Genomic DNA, 14,110 nt, shown 5'->3' with positions numbered 1-14,110 from the left:
CCATCCATCCATCCATCCATCTTCCTTTCACAATAACATTTGATAATTTCATTAATGTTATTATTTTATTATTAGTTAGAATCGGGTGAAGTCAATATTTTATTTTCATTAGAGAAATATTAGTTTTATTAATGTCATTTTCTCTTTTTTTATTTTAATCGCAGAGCTGGAGTTAAAGCGTTGAGTATTTTGTCCTTTAACAGCCACCGTATTGTGAGATCACGTTCCAATATGGCGCTACCCTTGTGTACTGCGGTGAAACATCCATTCAGATTGATCCACATTTCCTCTTTCCCTCGAAGGTTGATGTGCTCTGGAGTCTGTACGGAAAACAAGGTACATGTTTCGCTTCTTTTGGACTACATGTAGTAAAGAGTTGCCACCGTTTCTCGACGCCGTTTCCTTGGAAAACGGTTGTTACTTTTTTAAGCTGAACTCCCTCTCTCTCTGTTGTGATTTCAATGTGACGAAGAAAAAAACACACAACACTTGAATTGACCTTCTGGGAAAAAAAAGGTGCAACTGTCAGAGAGAATTCACTGAAGCTTTTCTGAGGAGGGATTCCGAGTGAAGTGGGGTTGCCAACTCTGTGTCACGCATTGGCCGATTTGAGTGATCTCTCACGTCGAAATACAATTTTTTTTCTCTTGTTGAATTAATAGTTTTTTGTTGATGCTTAAGCAACACTGTGGGATCCATAACTTATTCCTTCGTGCAGAGACGGTTCATATTCAAGTGAGATTCTTGGTTTACGGGGATGTGGACGCATGCTGATGACGTATGCACCCGCTATTTTCTGTCTGTCGCATCATTCTTACGTTGAACACCAGAAAGAGTTCATCTACTTTGATTTCACATTTTCCAGGCGGGTTTTTAAGTATGAATGGTATTAAGGTCTAAATATTATTTACTCACTTTACTTTACTTCACTTTACTTTATTTACTCACTCATTATTTACTCACTACTCACTTAATGACCTATTTTTAAAGCATTTATTTCATCTTGAGAATCTTGTTTAACATACTGTAGACACGCAGTGAAAAACAAAAGAAGCACTGGAAAAATAAAGGTTTATGTTACCGTTTGTGGTAAACCAGAAAAATATTAATCTGACAATAATCAAGTCAAATTAAGTCACCCTTACTGTTTTTTTTCTAACCAATGCTTAAAATCCTTACATTTGTTCAAAAATGAAAATCTGCCTTGTGATCCAGTGCGCCTTATTTCTGGTTGTGCTTATGGACGTCCAGTTGATTTTCTGTTGTACGCAGTGCACAATAATCTGTCTAAATGTTTAGTTTAACAAGTTTCAATTAGTTTATTTCCCTTTTTTGCTATTTATATTACAATTACTTTTTGAAATGAAAAACTTCAAATGTTTCTGTAACCAGAGAGCCACAATGGCAGCGTGAACGAGCCACATCTGCAGGTTGCAGACCGCTGGTTTAACCTCTTGAGACCTGACGTCCACATGTGAGGACATCACGTTGTGGGTTTTTAATAGCACTGTAGTTAACTCTGATTACCCCTGTGACTATGAAATAAAAAAGACATCAATCAAGAGCTCGGGTCTCAAGAGGTTAAAGGATCCTGTATTTTTACTGGTCAGAGAAAAAAAAAACACCCTTTATTCTAAATTAATTCTGTTGAAATCACAAAAATATTGTCAGTAACCATGGTGTAAATACGTAAATGTGGATGCTTATCGATCTGGGTGGTAAAAGGACAAAGAGGACCAAACCCCCCCCCCCCTGTCTGATCTTGAGTTTACAAACCCTAAAATGCTTAAACTTCCTCCAAAGACCACAGGAGGCAGGAGGGAGAAGGCAACAATTTCCTATTGACTCCCATAATTAAAAATCATAAAAATCATAAATTGTTCTACGTTTGATGTTTATAACTTTTTTATTCATGACAACTTTGGGAAGCGGGTGTTTTTTTTTTTTTAAATCAGATGTTCAGATTTTATTAGATTTATTTGACATTGTGGAGCTTCAAACTTCATTTTGGTCACTTCAGGAGCAATATTGAGGTGAACTAAACTAAACTCTAGTCAATGCCCCGTCCACACACATGCACACTGTTTTTAGAGTTAATATGTCTTGTGTTTTTATATCTTTTACAAGATCTGTTTTTTTCCTTTCTTGATTATTATCTTCCTTAACCAAACTTGTTTCATAGTTCCCATCTTTTGCAATTACACGTCTAATGCTGTGTGAAAGCTAACCAAAGGAGAAGGTGTCACTGTTTTTTTTAACATTTCCCCACCTTTTAAAAAAACGGCTCTCCAAGTATGAAATCACTCTTGTTCTCAGAAAAAGTCTCTTCTCTTCAAGGGTTGCCTGGTCGTTTCAACACAACTTTATTCCATTCCTGCTCCAAACATATTTCTACTTTGACCTTCAGTTACACATCAGCTGTAAATTTGAGTCTCATCTCACTCGTCCTTTGCCTGTGGTCCTGTCATTGACTAATCTCCATCATGTCAGCCCTTTGCAGCACCAAAGAGGAAGTGACTTCTAACTTGCCTCTCTACCCCCCCCCCCCCCCCCCCCAACTCCAGCTTCACTTACTCGGGTGTCAGCTAAAACCATTAGAGCAGCTCCAGCCCCACATGGGAGAGGCCAGCGAGAGTGAGGAAACATGGCTTCCCCTTGGAGGATGTTCATTAACAGCCCTATTTATTTTCAACTGTCAGAAAAGGCCCGCTAATTCACAGCAGTCCCTCCTGTGTGATTCGGCCTGTCGTAGTCATTCTGCTGCCAGAGCCGTCACTCAGATGCTCCGCACATTAACCCATTTCTTCAAACACTCCCATATGTCAGCTTATTCCTATTTTCAGAATTCATTTCACTAAGTCAAATTACAGAACCGGTCTACAGAAATGCAGCCGCAGTGGTGCCTGGGGAGTCCCCCCCCCCCATGTTTTAGTTGTGTGCCTGATCCAGAGCTCTTTTCTGTGCATCTGACATTTTTAATTAAAACATACCAAGTATCTGATATACTGGGCCTCGGAGCTCCGCTCCAGTCAACAGACGCTTGCTTCCCTTGCAGGAGGAAATGACTGCACCCTTCAGAGATGCTGGTGGTGGAGGTTTGCCCCGAGTGTTACCATAATTATATAGTGATAAATTTATGATGTGTGCACCAGTTATTTTTTGCTGTGTAGTGACTTTTATGTGTTTTTTCGTGTATTATTAGCTCAGCTGTCAGTCATCTGTTTCCTGTAAGTAAAATAAAACTGTAGCACGGCCTTTGTCAACACATGAGAAGGAAGTGGTTTAATGAAACTATTTAAAAAGACCCATAACACGTTTATCCAAAGGAAGAACTTTCATGCAAATAAACTGCTCTCTTACAGTTTCTTTGAGGGCTGTCTGTGTGCAGTCTAGGAGTTGTTGTTCCCCTAAATCAGTTTTAATTTGATTTCATTTGAGTGGCTCTTCATGCTTTTGGTCTTTGTTGGACAGATATCTGTTGTCAATGGGACCCAGACAAAAATGAGCAAACTAGTGTCATTCTGGCTTATCCTTCTGGAAATGAAATCATTTGTGGCTGATTAAAGATGGATAGATCAAGTTACGCATTACAAATGTGGTCTGGGTGTTGCGTAATGTGTATCTTGCTCTTGATTACATTTTTCTATCCAAAGAGAGTTTTGAATCTCTTGCAGCAACATGCTTTACAGCGTTCGAAACAAGCGGTTATCCTGTTGTCCGAGACAAACCGATTTCACGGAGGACAACCAAAAACGAACCTGATGGTTGTCCGTGTGACAACCTGGTGTTTTATATAGTTTTTGGGAAACCGACGTCCGACTTTTTAAGATAAAACCGAGTGTACACGAACGATGTCACGTGACTTCCGGATGAAGCGAGTACGCCCGAAGACATCGCAAAATGACAACATTGCACCTGCATGTCTTGTTCAGGGATATTAGTCTTTACTGCTACTGCAGCACAATGGAAACATGGTATCATTTACACATGTGTTTATTTGAAATAGATGTTAGATCATATTATAACTTTTCATCACATTTAAATATTACTTTATATTTGGAATGCTGTACCAGTCCCAGTCCATACAAGTGTTCTAAATTTTAAAAATACTCATTAGTTTACAGTGTTGGTTAATGTAATCAATTTTCTTATACATTATAGGGTAAGATAAAGTATTCTCATTTGACCGTGACAGTATTTGATTTACATGGCAAGACTTTGTGTAACCAGATGCTTCAATATTTAGTAAAATGTTTGTTTTTAATATTTAAAGAGTTTTTTAAATGTCCCTCATAAGAGGCAGCCGATATTAGATGTATAGAAGAAATAAAGATGTAAGTTCTGACATCTGAGTAGGTTTGGTTGCTGTTGAATATCGGTATAGAAGGACAACCAAAACTTGGGGAGGACAACCAAATATTACTTTCCACATTTCTTTTCCCTTATTTCTAACGCTGCTTTGCTAAGTCTGTGGGGTTTTTCCTCAGCATAGAGGGAATTTGTCACTCCTGTAGTGAAAACTTCAGAATTTCCATTGGCATGAATGCTGGTTACAAGCACTGTGCTGCTGGGGCTTCATGGAACTGGTTTCAATGACACAACAGCTGCATGGACTACTGTAAAGAACATTACCTCTGCACTAGGGCTGCACGATATGAGGAAAACACGCGATATGCGACATTGGTGATTAATATTGTGATAACGATATAAGTTGCGGTATATAAACAAATAGCAAAACAACCAAAAACATCATTCCATTTCACTGCAACAGTTTAAAAATTATACTCCAAATGACCCTCATCAACGTAGGCGGCAAACATCAAACATAAAAGGGCTCATCTGATTGATCAACAACGTAAACGGGTCCTTCCTATTGGTTAAATGCATAAAGGGATTTATTTCTTTTGTTCAATATTTCAAGCTGCCATGAGTTTGTTTTAGCACATTTAAGGTAACCACTTAATGCGATTTTCGGCATGTTTTGCGGTATGCATATTGCACAGCTTAATGTTGCGATAAACTTGCGGTAAATTGTGCAGGCCTACTCTGCACTGTGAAGCAGTGGAAACATGCGTTGTGGATTGACAAAAGATGCTTTGCCACATTATGACAGCTGAGACCTTTTACTCTGAAAGATAATGGAATGTGGGAGTTGTAGGGGTTTGGTTTAGACAAATGCTTTTGGTACAGTTTGGTCGTCTTCACTGGGACAGTCCAATCCTTTTAGCTTTGTTGAAGCAGTGTGCCATGCCGTATTCTGTTACAGCATGGCTGCACCAGTATACATAAAGCAATACCATTGGAGACATGGTGAAACTAGCACCGCTATCTAAAACTTAACACAAACACTAGGGCTTTCACAGCACACCACTCATTTCCTGACAGCGAATGTTTGATCCTAAAGGAGGGTTTGTGTGTCTGCTGTGATCACTATCGTTCGTTTTTATTTTTTTTTGGTCTTTTTTGGCACAAAGATATTGGCCTGCCAATTGGGGGGGGAAACGTGACAGCGTGCAAAGTGGAATAATTTGAACAAAAGTTCATTGCAACCCAGGATCAGAAATGTTTTGCCTTTTGGGAAAGCCAGACTTGCGTCACAAGAGCATTTATACAAACGCAAAACGTTTACGGAGATGACAACAAAGCAGACTTTCTAGTCTGGAGCTGAAGTTAAGTGTCTGCAGGAACATGTTTGTGTACCATGTCTTGTGGCTGACAGGAGTAAATACTGCCACCTACTGTACTCCTGTACATGCTACTGCACATACTCTCCATAGTAAGAGTAATTATACAGCCAGGGACGCTGTGATAAACTTAACAGAGTTTTTCGCCTCGTTCAGTTCAGATGATTAGCTGTGAGCTAAGCCTTTCATTCCATCTAGTCTAACACACAGCATTAGATTAGATTAGATTAGATTAGATTACCAGACCAACAACTAATAAATATTAGTTACAGTAGTTCATTATATAACTACTGTTAAAATGTAGTTTCTAGATAGTTGAGGACAGTGGAGTGAAGGGAAATTCCACTAGAAGGAGCTGTGGGGTTGAATGCTATATTGCTGAATGAAAATGAAGAAATGATCAAAGTTGATAATAAATAACGGCACATTAACAAAAAGTATGGGTCTCGAACCAGCGAAATTGTGCAAACAGCTCACATGTCAAGCCATAATGCCTCCAACCAAGTACAGTGGACAGGACATATAATCCATATAATCCTGGAATATCTTGAAAGTTCAAGGATTTGAAGGATGAAAAGTCATATCTGGAAAAAGCTGAAAGAGCTGAACATTTTAATAGTTGAATGGTTAAAATAGCAGAAAAATTGTAGAATGAGTTAAACGCCAAAAAATGGCGGAAGATACTAGAATAAACAAGAAGAAAATAGGGGTTGACGGCTATATTGCTGAATGAAAATAAAACTTTAAGGGTAATTATTAGTAAAAAAGAAGTAAAAAAAGTGAAAAAAAACACAATAACAGAAAATATATTTTTGTGAAAATGCCAGAGTCGGGTATCGACCCAGCGAGCTTCTGCACCAAGGATTCCCATGTATTTCAATAGAGGCAGAAATCCTGGAATATCTGGAAAAGTTGAAGGATTTGAAGAACCGAAAGTCAGTAGAAGGAGTTAAGCGATAAAAAATGGAAGATACTAGAATAAAGAAAGAGAAACAGGAAAACAATAGGTTGAATGCCTTATAGCATTCAACTAATGAGATTTCCATGAAGTAAATAAAGCATTTTCCACATTGGAACATACATGTTTTCTAGAGATGAGAACTGCTGAGATTTGTTACTCTTTCTCAAAGATGTGTATATTATTATACCTGCAGGTAAAATGATACTGCGATGAATGCTCCATTTGTTTATATGAGAGCCTTCAGGTAAACTGGAAGTCAATAAATGTTTGGTTTCCAATGAGCCAGGTAACGGTTTCCTGCTTTATGATGGTGCTGCTTGCCTTGGTTTATCTCCCCAGGTTCTATTGAAGTGTGTTTCCTCCAGAAGCTGCTGCCTGTTAGGGCTCAAAGGCAGAGCTGACTCACTGCCAGGTTATTTTTGGAGTGCTGTCGGGCTCTGTCTGCGGGGAGTGCTGTTTTTGAAGGGCCTCCAGCCCCATTAATCAGCCAGGGGACCCCACGGCGCGAGCGGGCCCTGAGCCCTCTCCTTAATACTGCAGCGTTCTGTTCCTGTACCCCTGCTCTCCACACAGTGTGAAACTCAGAGGAACCTCATCAATCTCACCTGTCCCACATGTCAACCACAGATTTAATCAAGCGCTCCTTCTGGACCTTCCCCTCCGCCGCCCCTCCAGCTCTCTCCAAGTTACTGGAAAAAGGACTTCATGTTTTTAAGCCTTACTTTTCTGCATTTCGTATTTTTATATCTTTTATTATCAGTATTAAGATGTATTTATACTTGAATCCTCTCTTTTGGGGTCTAACGCTCTTTGTTTCAAGAGCAAATACCTTTTCAGGATAAGCTGGGGAAACGGTAAGCCCCATTTCCTGTTGATGGCTTACTGAAGTGCGGCTCTGTTAGTCGTCGTCTTTAACAGGTCCCCAAGTGAGTAAAACCAAGAAAGATGAATTAAGACACGCAGCCATGAAGTGAGGCATGTCGGCTTGTATTTCAGCGTGACGTTGCTGTTAATGGGATGCCTGTGGTGTCCAGAACTGAAGAGAGACATTGGAGCTTGTATGTGAGACCCCCATCTGAACAGCAGCAAAAACCCTCAATCTGTGGGCCCATCTCGGTTCTCCGCCGATGTCCTCTGATATGAAGCTTTTTTTCTTTCTTTTTTTTCCAAAAGAGGCCGCTTGGCGAAAGACAGATGGTCATGCTGTGGCGCTCCTGTGGTGGATTTTGTGAAATTGGCAGGATAAAGAGGCAGCAACTGTGGCTCCTGGGCGACAGGTTCGTGTTTAGTGACATGTCTTAGAACATGAGCAGAACACAGAGGCTCCAAAACAATGGATGAACCCTCAAAGGCAGGTCTGAACAGAAAAATAAAAAGGGTTCAGTCGCACACCCTGAATTTTAATTAAAAATGTTAAATGACGTCAAGATGTTGCTTTTATACACCTCAGGTACCAACTTGAATTAAAAAAGGACAGTTGAGATGCAGACGTAAGACAGAAATGAATGCATTTAAAGCATTTGCATTTGTCTTATTAAGGCTCAAAATAAATAAGACTACCCACATCTGACAATTGTTGCCATGCAACCAACATCATAACCACTTAACTCTGTAGTTTTAAGAGAGAATTATTGAACATACTCCCAAGTCGAGCACAAACACCAGCAAAATAAGGCTTGTTTGCAAATTCAAGGATGAAGACTCAATCTTCCAATCTGATATTTGTTTTAGTGATTGTAGAGATATGATCCATCCCAATCAGCAATAGTTGTATTTCTTTTTCTTGTCCTAGATTTAGTTACGTAGACTGAGTTCATCTTGACTGTGCTTCCCTGCTTCAATGGTCCAGCTGCTGCCGAGTGTGTGTGATTGTCCGTCTGACGGTTTTCTTGCTGCCACTGCGGATCCTTGGTTTGTGCTGTCAATTACTCATGAACAGACACCTTCACAACTTTAGTCCAATGTTGATGTAGGCGAAGACTCCGACACGTGCAGACATCGTCTGTGTTTGTACATGACCTCTGTCCCTGTGGGTATTGCCACACACGCAGACAGATGCACGAGTATTCCCGGAAAGAGTTCTACAAGTGTGAAAACACGGCCTGTTAGTGTATATAACCCTGTAGCTGTTGGCGTCAGTGTCACAGACACCATTCCTAATCTTTTCAGCATATGTTAGACATGGATGAAAAAGGCTTTTGCCGCATTAGTGATTGTGTAGTGGAACTTTGTTTGTTGGTAGGCTTTAACGATAGAAGAACTAGTCATGCTTAGTACATTTCATGATTAAACACCAGTTTAAAATAGAGGCCAGCAGAAGCCAAAAGGACACATCTGTTCAGAGTTTTAGACTTGTTCGGAGCGAATTAGACAATATTTTAGGTCTTTATTCATTTTTACCTTTAAAATAATGTTTTTTAGGTAGTTGAGCACTTAAGGTTTTAGTACACTACAGGCCACATCACCAAGGCGATAGGTTTAAGGTTAAATGCAATGCCGTACAAATAGATTATCAAAGCTGGCAATGAGAACTGCCCATTTCCAAAGTGGCAGGCAGCTGATTGACTCTGTTAGGTTTTCAGCTGATTTCACAGCTTATGTCACACTGTGGTTGGATGAAGCACAGTCTCGTCAGTCACGGACGGTGGTAACACTCACTTTCAAACCACAAACCGAAACTTTTAGCGCTCCTGCTAATTACCAGTGGGGTGTGTGGACGTGATGTGGGTCTGTTTTGGGTAACCAAAGATGCCAAGTGTGCAAAAATATCAAGTAATCAAGTATAATTTTTTACGCTGAAAATGCTATGCCAATACATCAAATCCATTTAATATTTCTGTAAAGTACTTTGTATATTTCTTTTAGGGAAAGAATTGTTCAAACTTTGATTGCTAAAATCACTGTAATTTGTCGGAAGTGTCATTGTAATATTTTTACCTAAATATGATCATTCAATTTATTACAAGTAGATCATTCATAAATCCCTTCACAGGGTTCATTTAGAGTATGATTCAAAAAGACGGTCATTCATTTCACTGGAGTTTAGAATAGACCTCGTACTTTCTCCTCTGTCATCAGTCCGTAGTTGTTGCAGTCTAAATTACTTTCTCCTCTAACAGCTGTTTAGGCATTTCACTCGCACAAAAACCAACACAGAGGTGTTTGGTGAAGCATTTTGCTGCGTGATAGTCCACGATGGCCCACTGGCAAGTTAGCTGCAGTGTTGACTCGTGTTTGACACCCAATTGGCTCAAATAACCCTATTACCATGCCTGCATGGTTAATGGCTTCCCCTGGGGCGTGCAGCGGAGGGGCAACAGGCATTAGGTGCGCCAGCTTAAGGTGAGAACACACATGAGCCAGGCTCAGTGCCCCGTCCACACCCAAATCAATCCTGACACCTCTTAAGAGCCGCTCAGCATCAATGGCACTCCAGTGCAATTACCCTGTCGGTAATGACATAAGCACCCAGTTCCTTCCTGCCCCCACCTCCCTCAGGCCGCTCCGTGTAGATGCTGTGGATTGTGCTGGCTTTAAAGAGGCTTGTGCTTGATAGGCCAAGGTCCTGAGATCCTGTGCCATGATGGTGAGACAGAAGCTGCCGTAAAACGGGAGAGGCTGTAAGATCTGTAATCTCAGATTCAAAGTGATGTGACCCAGTGAGCTGTCAAGATCAGCACTCGCCCAAAAAAAAAGGAAATCCTCCCCAACTGCTGGGTTTAATGATTAGTTATGATAACCCTGAAGAGTGCAGCTGGGGAACACATGATGGAGAGTCAGATTTAAGGTGATAACACTGAAACCCCTGTGAGGTTTTTGCTTTTGGAGGGAAGCTTTAAGAAAGGCTGTTAACAGCCCATCACTACAAAACCCACATTTCTCTAAAAAACACACTGACCTTTAGAGCAACTCAGCAACGGTTTAAAGTCATTTCATCCTTTTCTTTAAGAGACACTGATGGGATGTGAGCCTAATCAGACCTTTATGAGACCTAAAATGCTGTTTTAACCTCTTGAGACCAGAGCTAATATTTGAGCTAACCCTCTACATACACAGTCACAGGGTCCCAATAGGCTAAATTAACTACTATGGTAAAAGAACCCAAAATGTGATGCTGACGCATGTGGACGTCTGGTCTAATAAGGTTAAGGGAAAAAGAAACATCGTGCCCTTCTTTAGGATATAAAGAAGTTAGTTATAACTGTACTTTTGGTATGTTATGTCGATGGTAACACAAAACATTAACATGTAGATCACATCTTTAAAATCCCCCCAAAAAATCCAAAATATTTTATTTCTAAGGTCATAGTTTTACAATACAGAAGAAGTTGAAAATATTTAGTAAATAATAACAATAAATAAAACTTTGTTTAGTCTTTTCTGTAGCATAGATTCCTACATGAATAGTAAGAATCTTCGCAATAAAACCATGTGAAAGACATGAAAAAGTTGAACTTTTTGGTCAAGAAAAGGACAGTTTGTTGTTTAGTAAAGTGATCTACAAGCGGACATTTCAATAAACCATTTGACAGTTCAGCAGATTTATTATGCTTTGCTAGTTCAAAAAAATGGGACTACTTAGCTAATCGAATTGCAAAGTGAATCATGTCATTGACATCCTTACCTGGTGATTCTGATTGATTACTGAAGCCATTTAGTCCTGGATTCTGCTTCGCAATGTAGGATGACTGATTATTTCCTTTCAATTTCAGTCTTTGTGTGTTGTAAATATACAGTTATTGCAACATTTTCAACAGTCTTTTTGTCAAAAGAAAGGGCTTTCCTTTTTTATATTTCTTTTTCAGGTGCATCCTCATCGTGTATTTTCCGGTATCCAGCCAACTGGAGTGCCACATTTGGGCAATTTTCTTGGTGCTTTGGAGAACTGGGTGGCCCTGCAGAACCAGTACCCCACTGTGCTTTACAGCATTGTGGACCTGCACTCCATCACCCAACCTCAGGATCCAGATCAGCTCCGGAGCAACATACTGGACCTGACAGCCAGCTTGCTGGCCTGTGGTATTGACCCAGAGAAGGCAATCCTGTTTCAGCAGTCTCAGGTGGGCTATGAGTGACTGATGGCAGAGCGCCATGTCAGGAAAAGGTTCCTTCTTTTACCTCAACTTATTAAATCGTTTTAACACTTCTCGGATGATTTTGGGTTTAAACGAATAGTTAAGTTACAGTTTTGTATAGAAAATCACGGTAAGCTTTTTTGTTTTGCATTTTTTGTTATTTTAAAGCAGCAGTTTGCAACATGCATGTAAAGATGTAGACAGTAATGGTTTTAAGTGGGATTTTCAAAAAAGTAGGGAATTCATGGAAATTAATAATAATGTCGTTAATAAACAACCAGTTTTGAGCACCATTAAACTATTTATTTCCAAACAAATAAAAGTGATGCCATAACACTGTTAAAGCTGGCATAAATGTAAATATATGAACATGAACATTCTGGAAAAGTCTAAAATGAATGGTGAAAAAAGTAAGTCTGGATGTGTGATCAGTTTACAAAGAAGCATTTATACCAATGATGGGTCAGATTAAACTAAAAACTTTTCTACATTCAATAAGGACCAAAGCACTTTAAATTCACAAGTACAATTCAGCTGTGAACCAGTGAGGTAAGGTTTGTTTCTGCTGAGGCACCGACTCTTTTAGAGTCAGATTGATTTGATTTGATTGATTTATTTCAAGCATTGTAGTCAAAGCAATAAACAACTTACACATATTTATCAAACTCGTTACAGAAATGTTGAAATGCATAGATTAAAAAGACAGAAAATAAAACAAAACAAAACAAAAAAGTCACTTAAATCACATTTGCTTGATTTAAATATAGTGATCAATAACTAAAGTGAAGTAGAGTTTGATTTATTGCTTGAAAAAGGAGTGGGAAGAAGCAAATTTATATAATCCCACCCCTACTGAGGTAATTCATGTTATAGTTTTACAGTTTTTGTAATCCGGTTCTGATCCGATAGATTCTTTTCAAGTAACAAAATGATTAATTATCTTCAGAAAACATTCATTCATGATTTCAGTAAACAGTAACGGTAACCATTATGTAATAATCATTGATTATCATTAGAACACATGATCACAATAAACTAGTAATTATTGCTACACATTGCAGATCAAGTAAAGAAAATCAATAGCTTATTGATTGTAATTTAAACCTTTCAGTAATCATTATTGCACATTACAATGTAAAACTCATTGATTGTAATTAATAGAGCTTTGATTATTTAACCACAATCAAGTTCACACATTTTTGTAAATAATTTGGAATTATTCAAACACCTGTTGATCCATAAATCCTCTTATCTTTAAATTGTGAAATCAGAGTTTCTTTCTACATTTTCTTGAATATTTAGATATTTGAACATTTTTTTCGCTCATTTATGAACCAGTTCCAAAATTTAGTGCCACACACCGACACACAGAAACTTTTCTTTGTGTTTCTTATCAGTTTGATCTTGAAGTTCCTACATCCCCTCAGTTTGTTCCTCCTTCATTTTCTAAGAACTGTTTTTGGATATTGAATGGTAACGATTTCCCACTGGCTCTGTATAAAAGTTGCATGGTGTAAAAATCCACAAGGTCATATAGTTTCAAAAGTCTAAATTGATAAAATAGATTGTTTGTATGATCAAGATATCCGGCTTTATGTACAATTCTGATGGCTGGTTTTTGAACCGTGTACTCCTGATGATTGTACACGATTCTCAGGACTATGTAGTCGCATTTCCGCCTTCTGCGTGGCGTCTTCTTCTGGTTCTCGGAGACGTCTTTTTTAGAGAAATATTTGTGACGGTTCTCACAAATATATGAACCCAACTACTGCCGGTATACCCTGACCACATGTCCCTGCCATGCACAAACACATTCCCACGCAGATTGGTGGCTCCGCTGTCTTTCGAGGCGTCAGCCTGGAATCAAGTAATCTTGGTTTCAGTGTCCCACTCAGGGACATTTCAACACTTGGGGGCAGGTAAGATTGGACCTGAACCTGAGACCTTTTGATCAGAGGTTGACCACCAAAACCTCCCAACCTAGTTTCAAGCATTGTTTTCCACAAACAATAAAATCATCATATTTTATTGAAGAAATAATAATTTTTTTAAACTAAAAAAAGACATTGTTTGAAAGGTAGTAATTGTATTTTTTTGTTTTTAATTTTAATTTCTTTGGTATAAAGAAATATTTCTTGTCTATACGGCTCATTTGTACCTTGGGTAATCAAACGCAGGTTAAAGAAATGCAATCTAAATGTAATTGGCCCTGACCAAAAAAGACTCCCATTGCATCCAAACTGAACAAAATCTGACTCAAGAATGTTTTGGTCTTAACAGTCATTGTTTTGGGGAGGACTGGGGGGCAGAGCTCCTGTTGGATAGGTGTTCATGGGATTTGTGGATGTCTTTTCAAGAGCCACTCATGAAAAGATTTTTGTCCTGAAACT

At 39.0% G+C, this 14,110-nt stretch overlaps 1 protein-coding gene across 1 annotated transcript in view; it reads left to right on the top strand.

Annotated features, from left to right (window-relative positions):
* Positions 1 to 212: 212 nt before the first annotated feature.
* wars2 (tryptophanyl tRNA synthetase 2, mitochondrial) overlaps positions 213 to 14,110 on the top strand; it is a 31,894-nt gene continuing 17,996 nt past the window's right edge. Inside the window, exons 1-2 of the mRNA XM_011489207.3 lie at positions 213 to 336; positions 11,451 to 11,705. Of these exons, the coding sequence (XP_011487509.1) occupies positions 232 to 336; positions 11,451 to 11,705 (360 nt within the window). The 5' untranslated portion in view covers positions 213 to 231. The remainder of the gene's footprint in view (positions 337 to 11,450; positions 11,706 to 14,110) is intronic.

Source organism: Oryzias latipes, chromosome 21, assembly GCF_002234675.1.
Source record: "Oryzias latipes chromosome 21, ASM223467v1".
In the NCBI taxonomy this organism is placed as follows: Eukaryota; Metazoa; Chordata; class Actinopteri; order Beloniformes; family Adrianichthyidae; genus Oryzias; species Oryzias latipes.
This window is presented reverse-complemented; position numbering and strand designations above follow the sequence as displayed.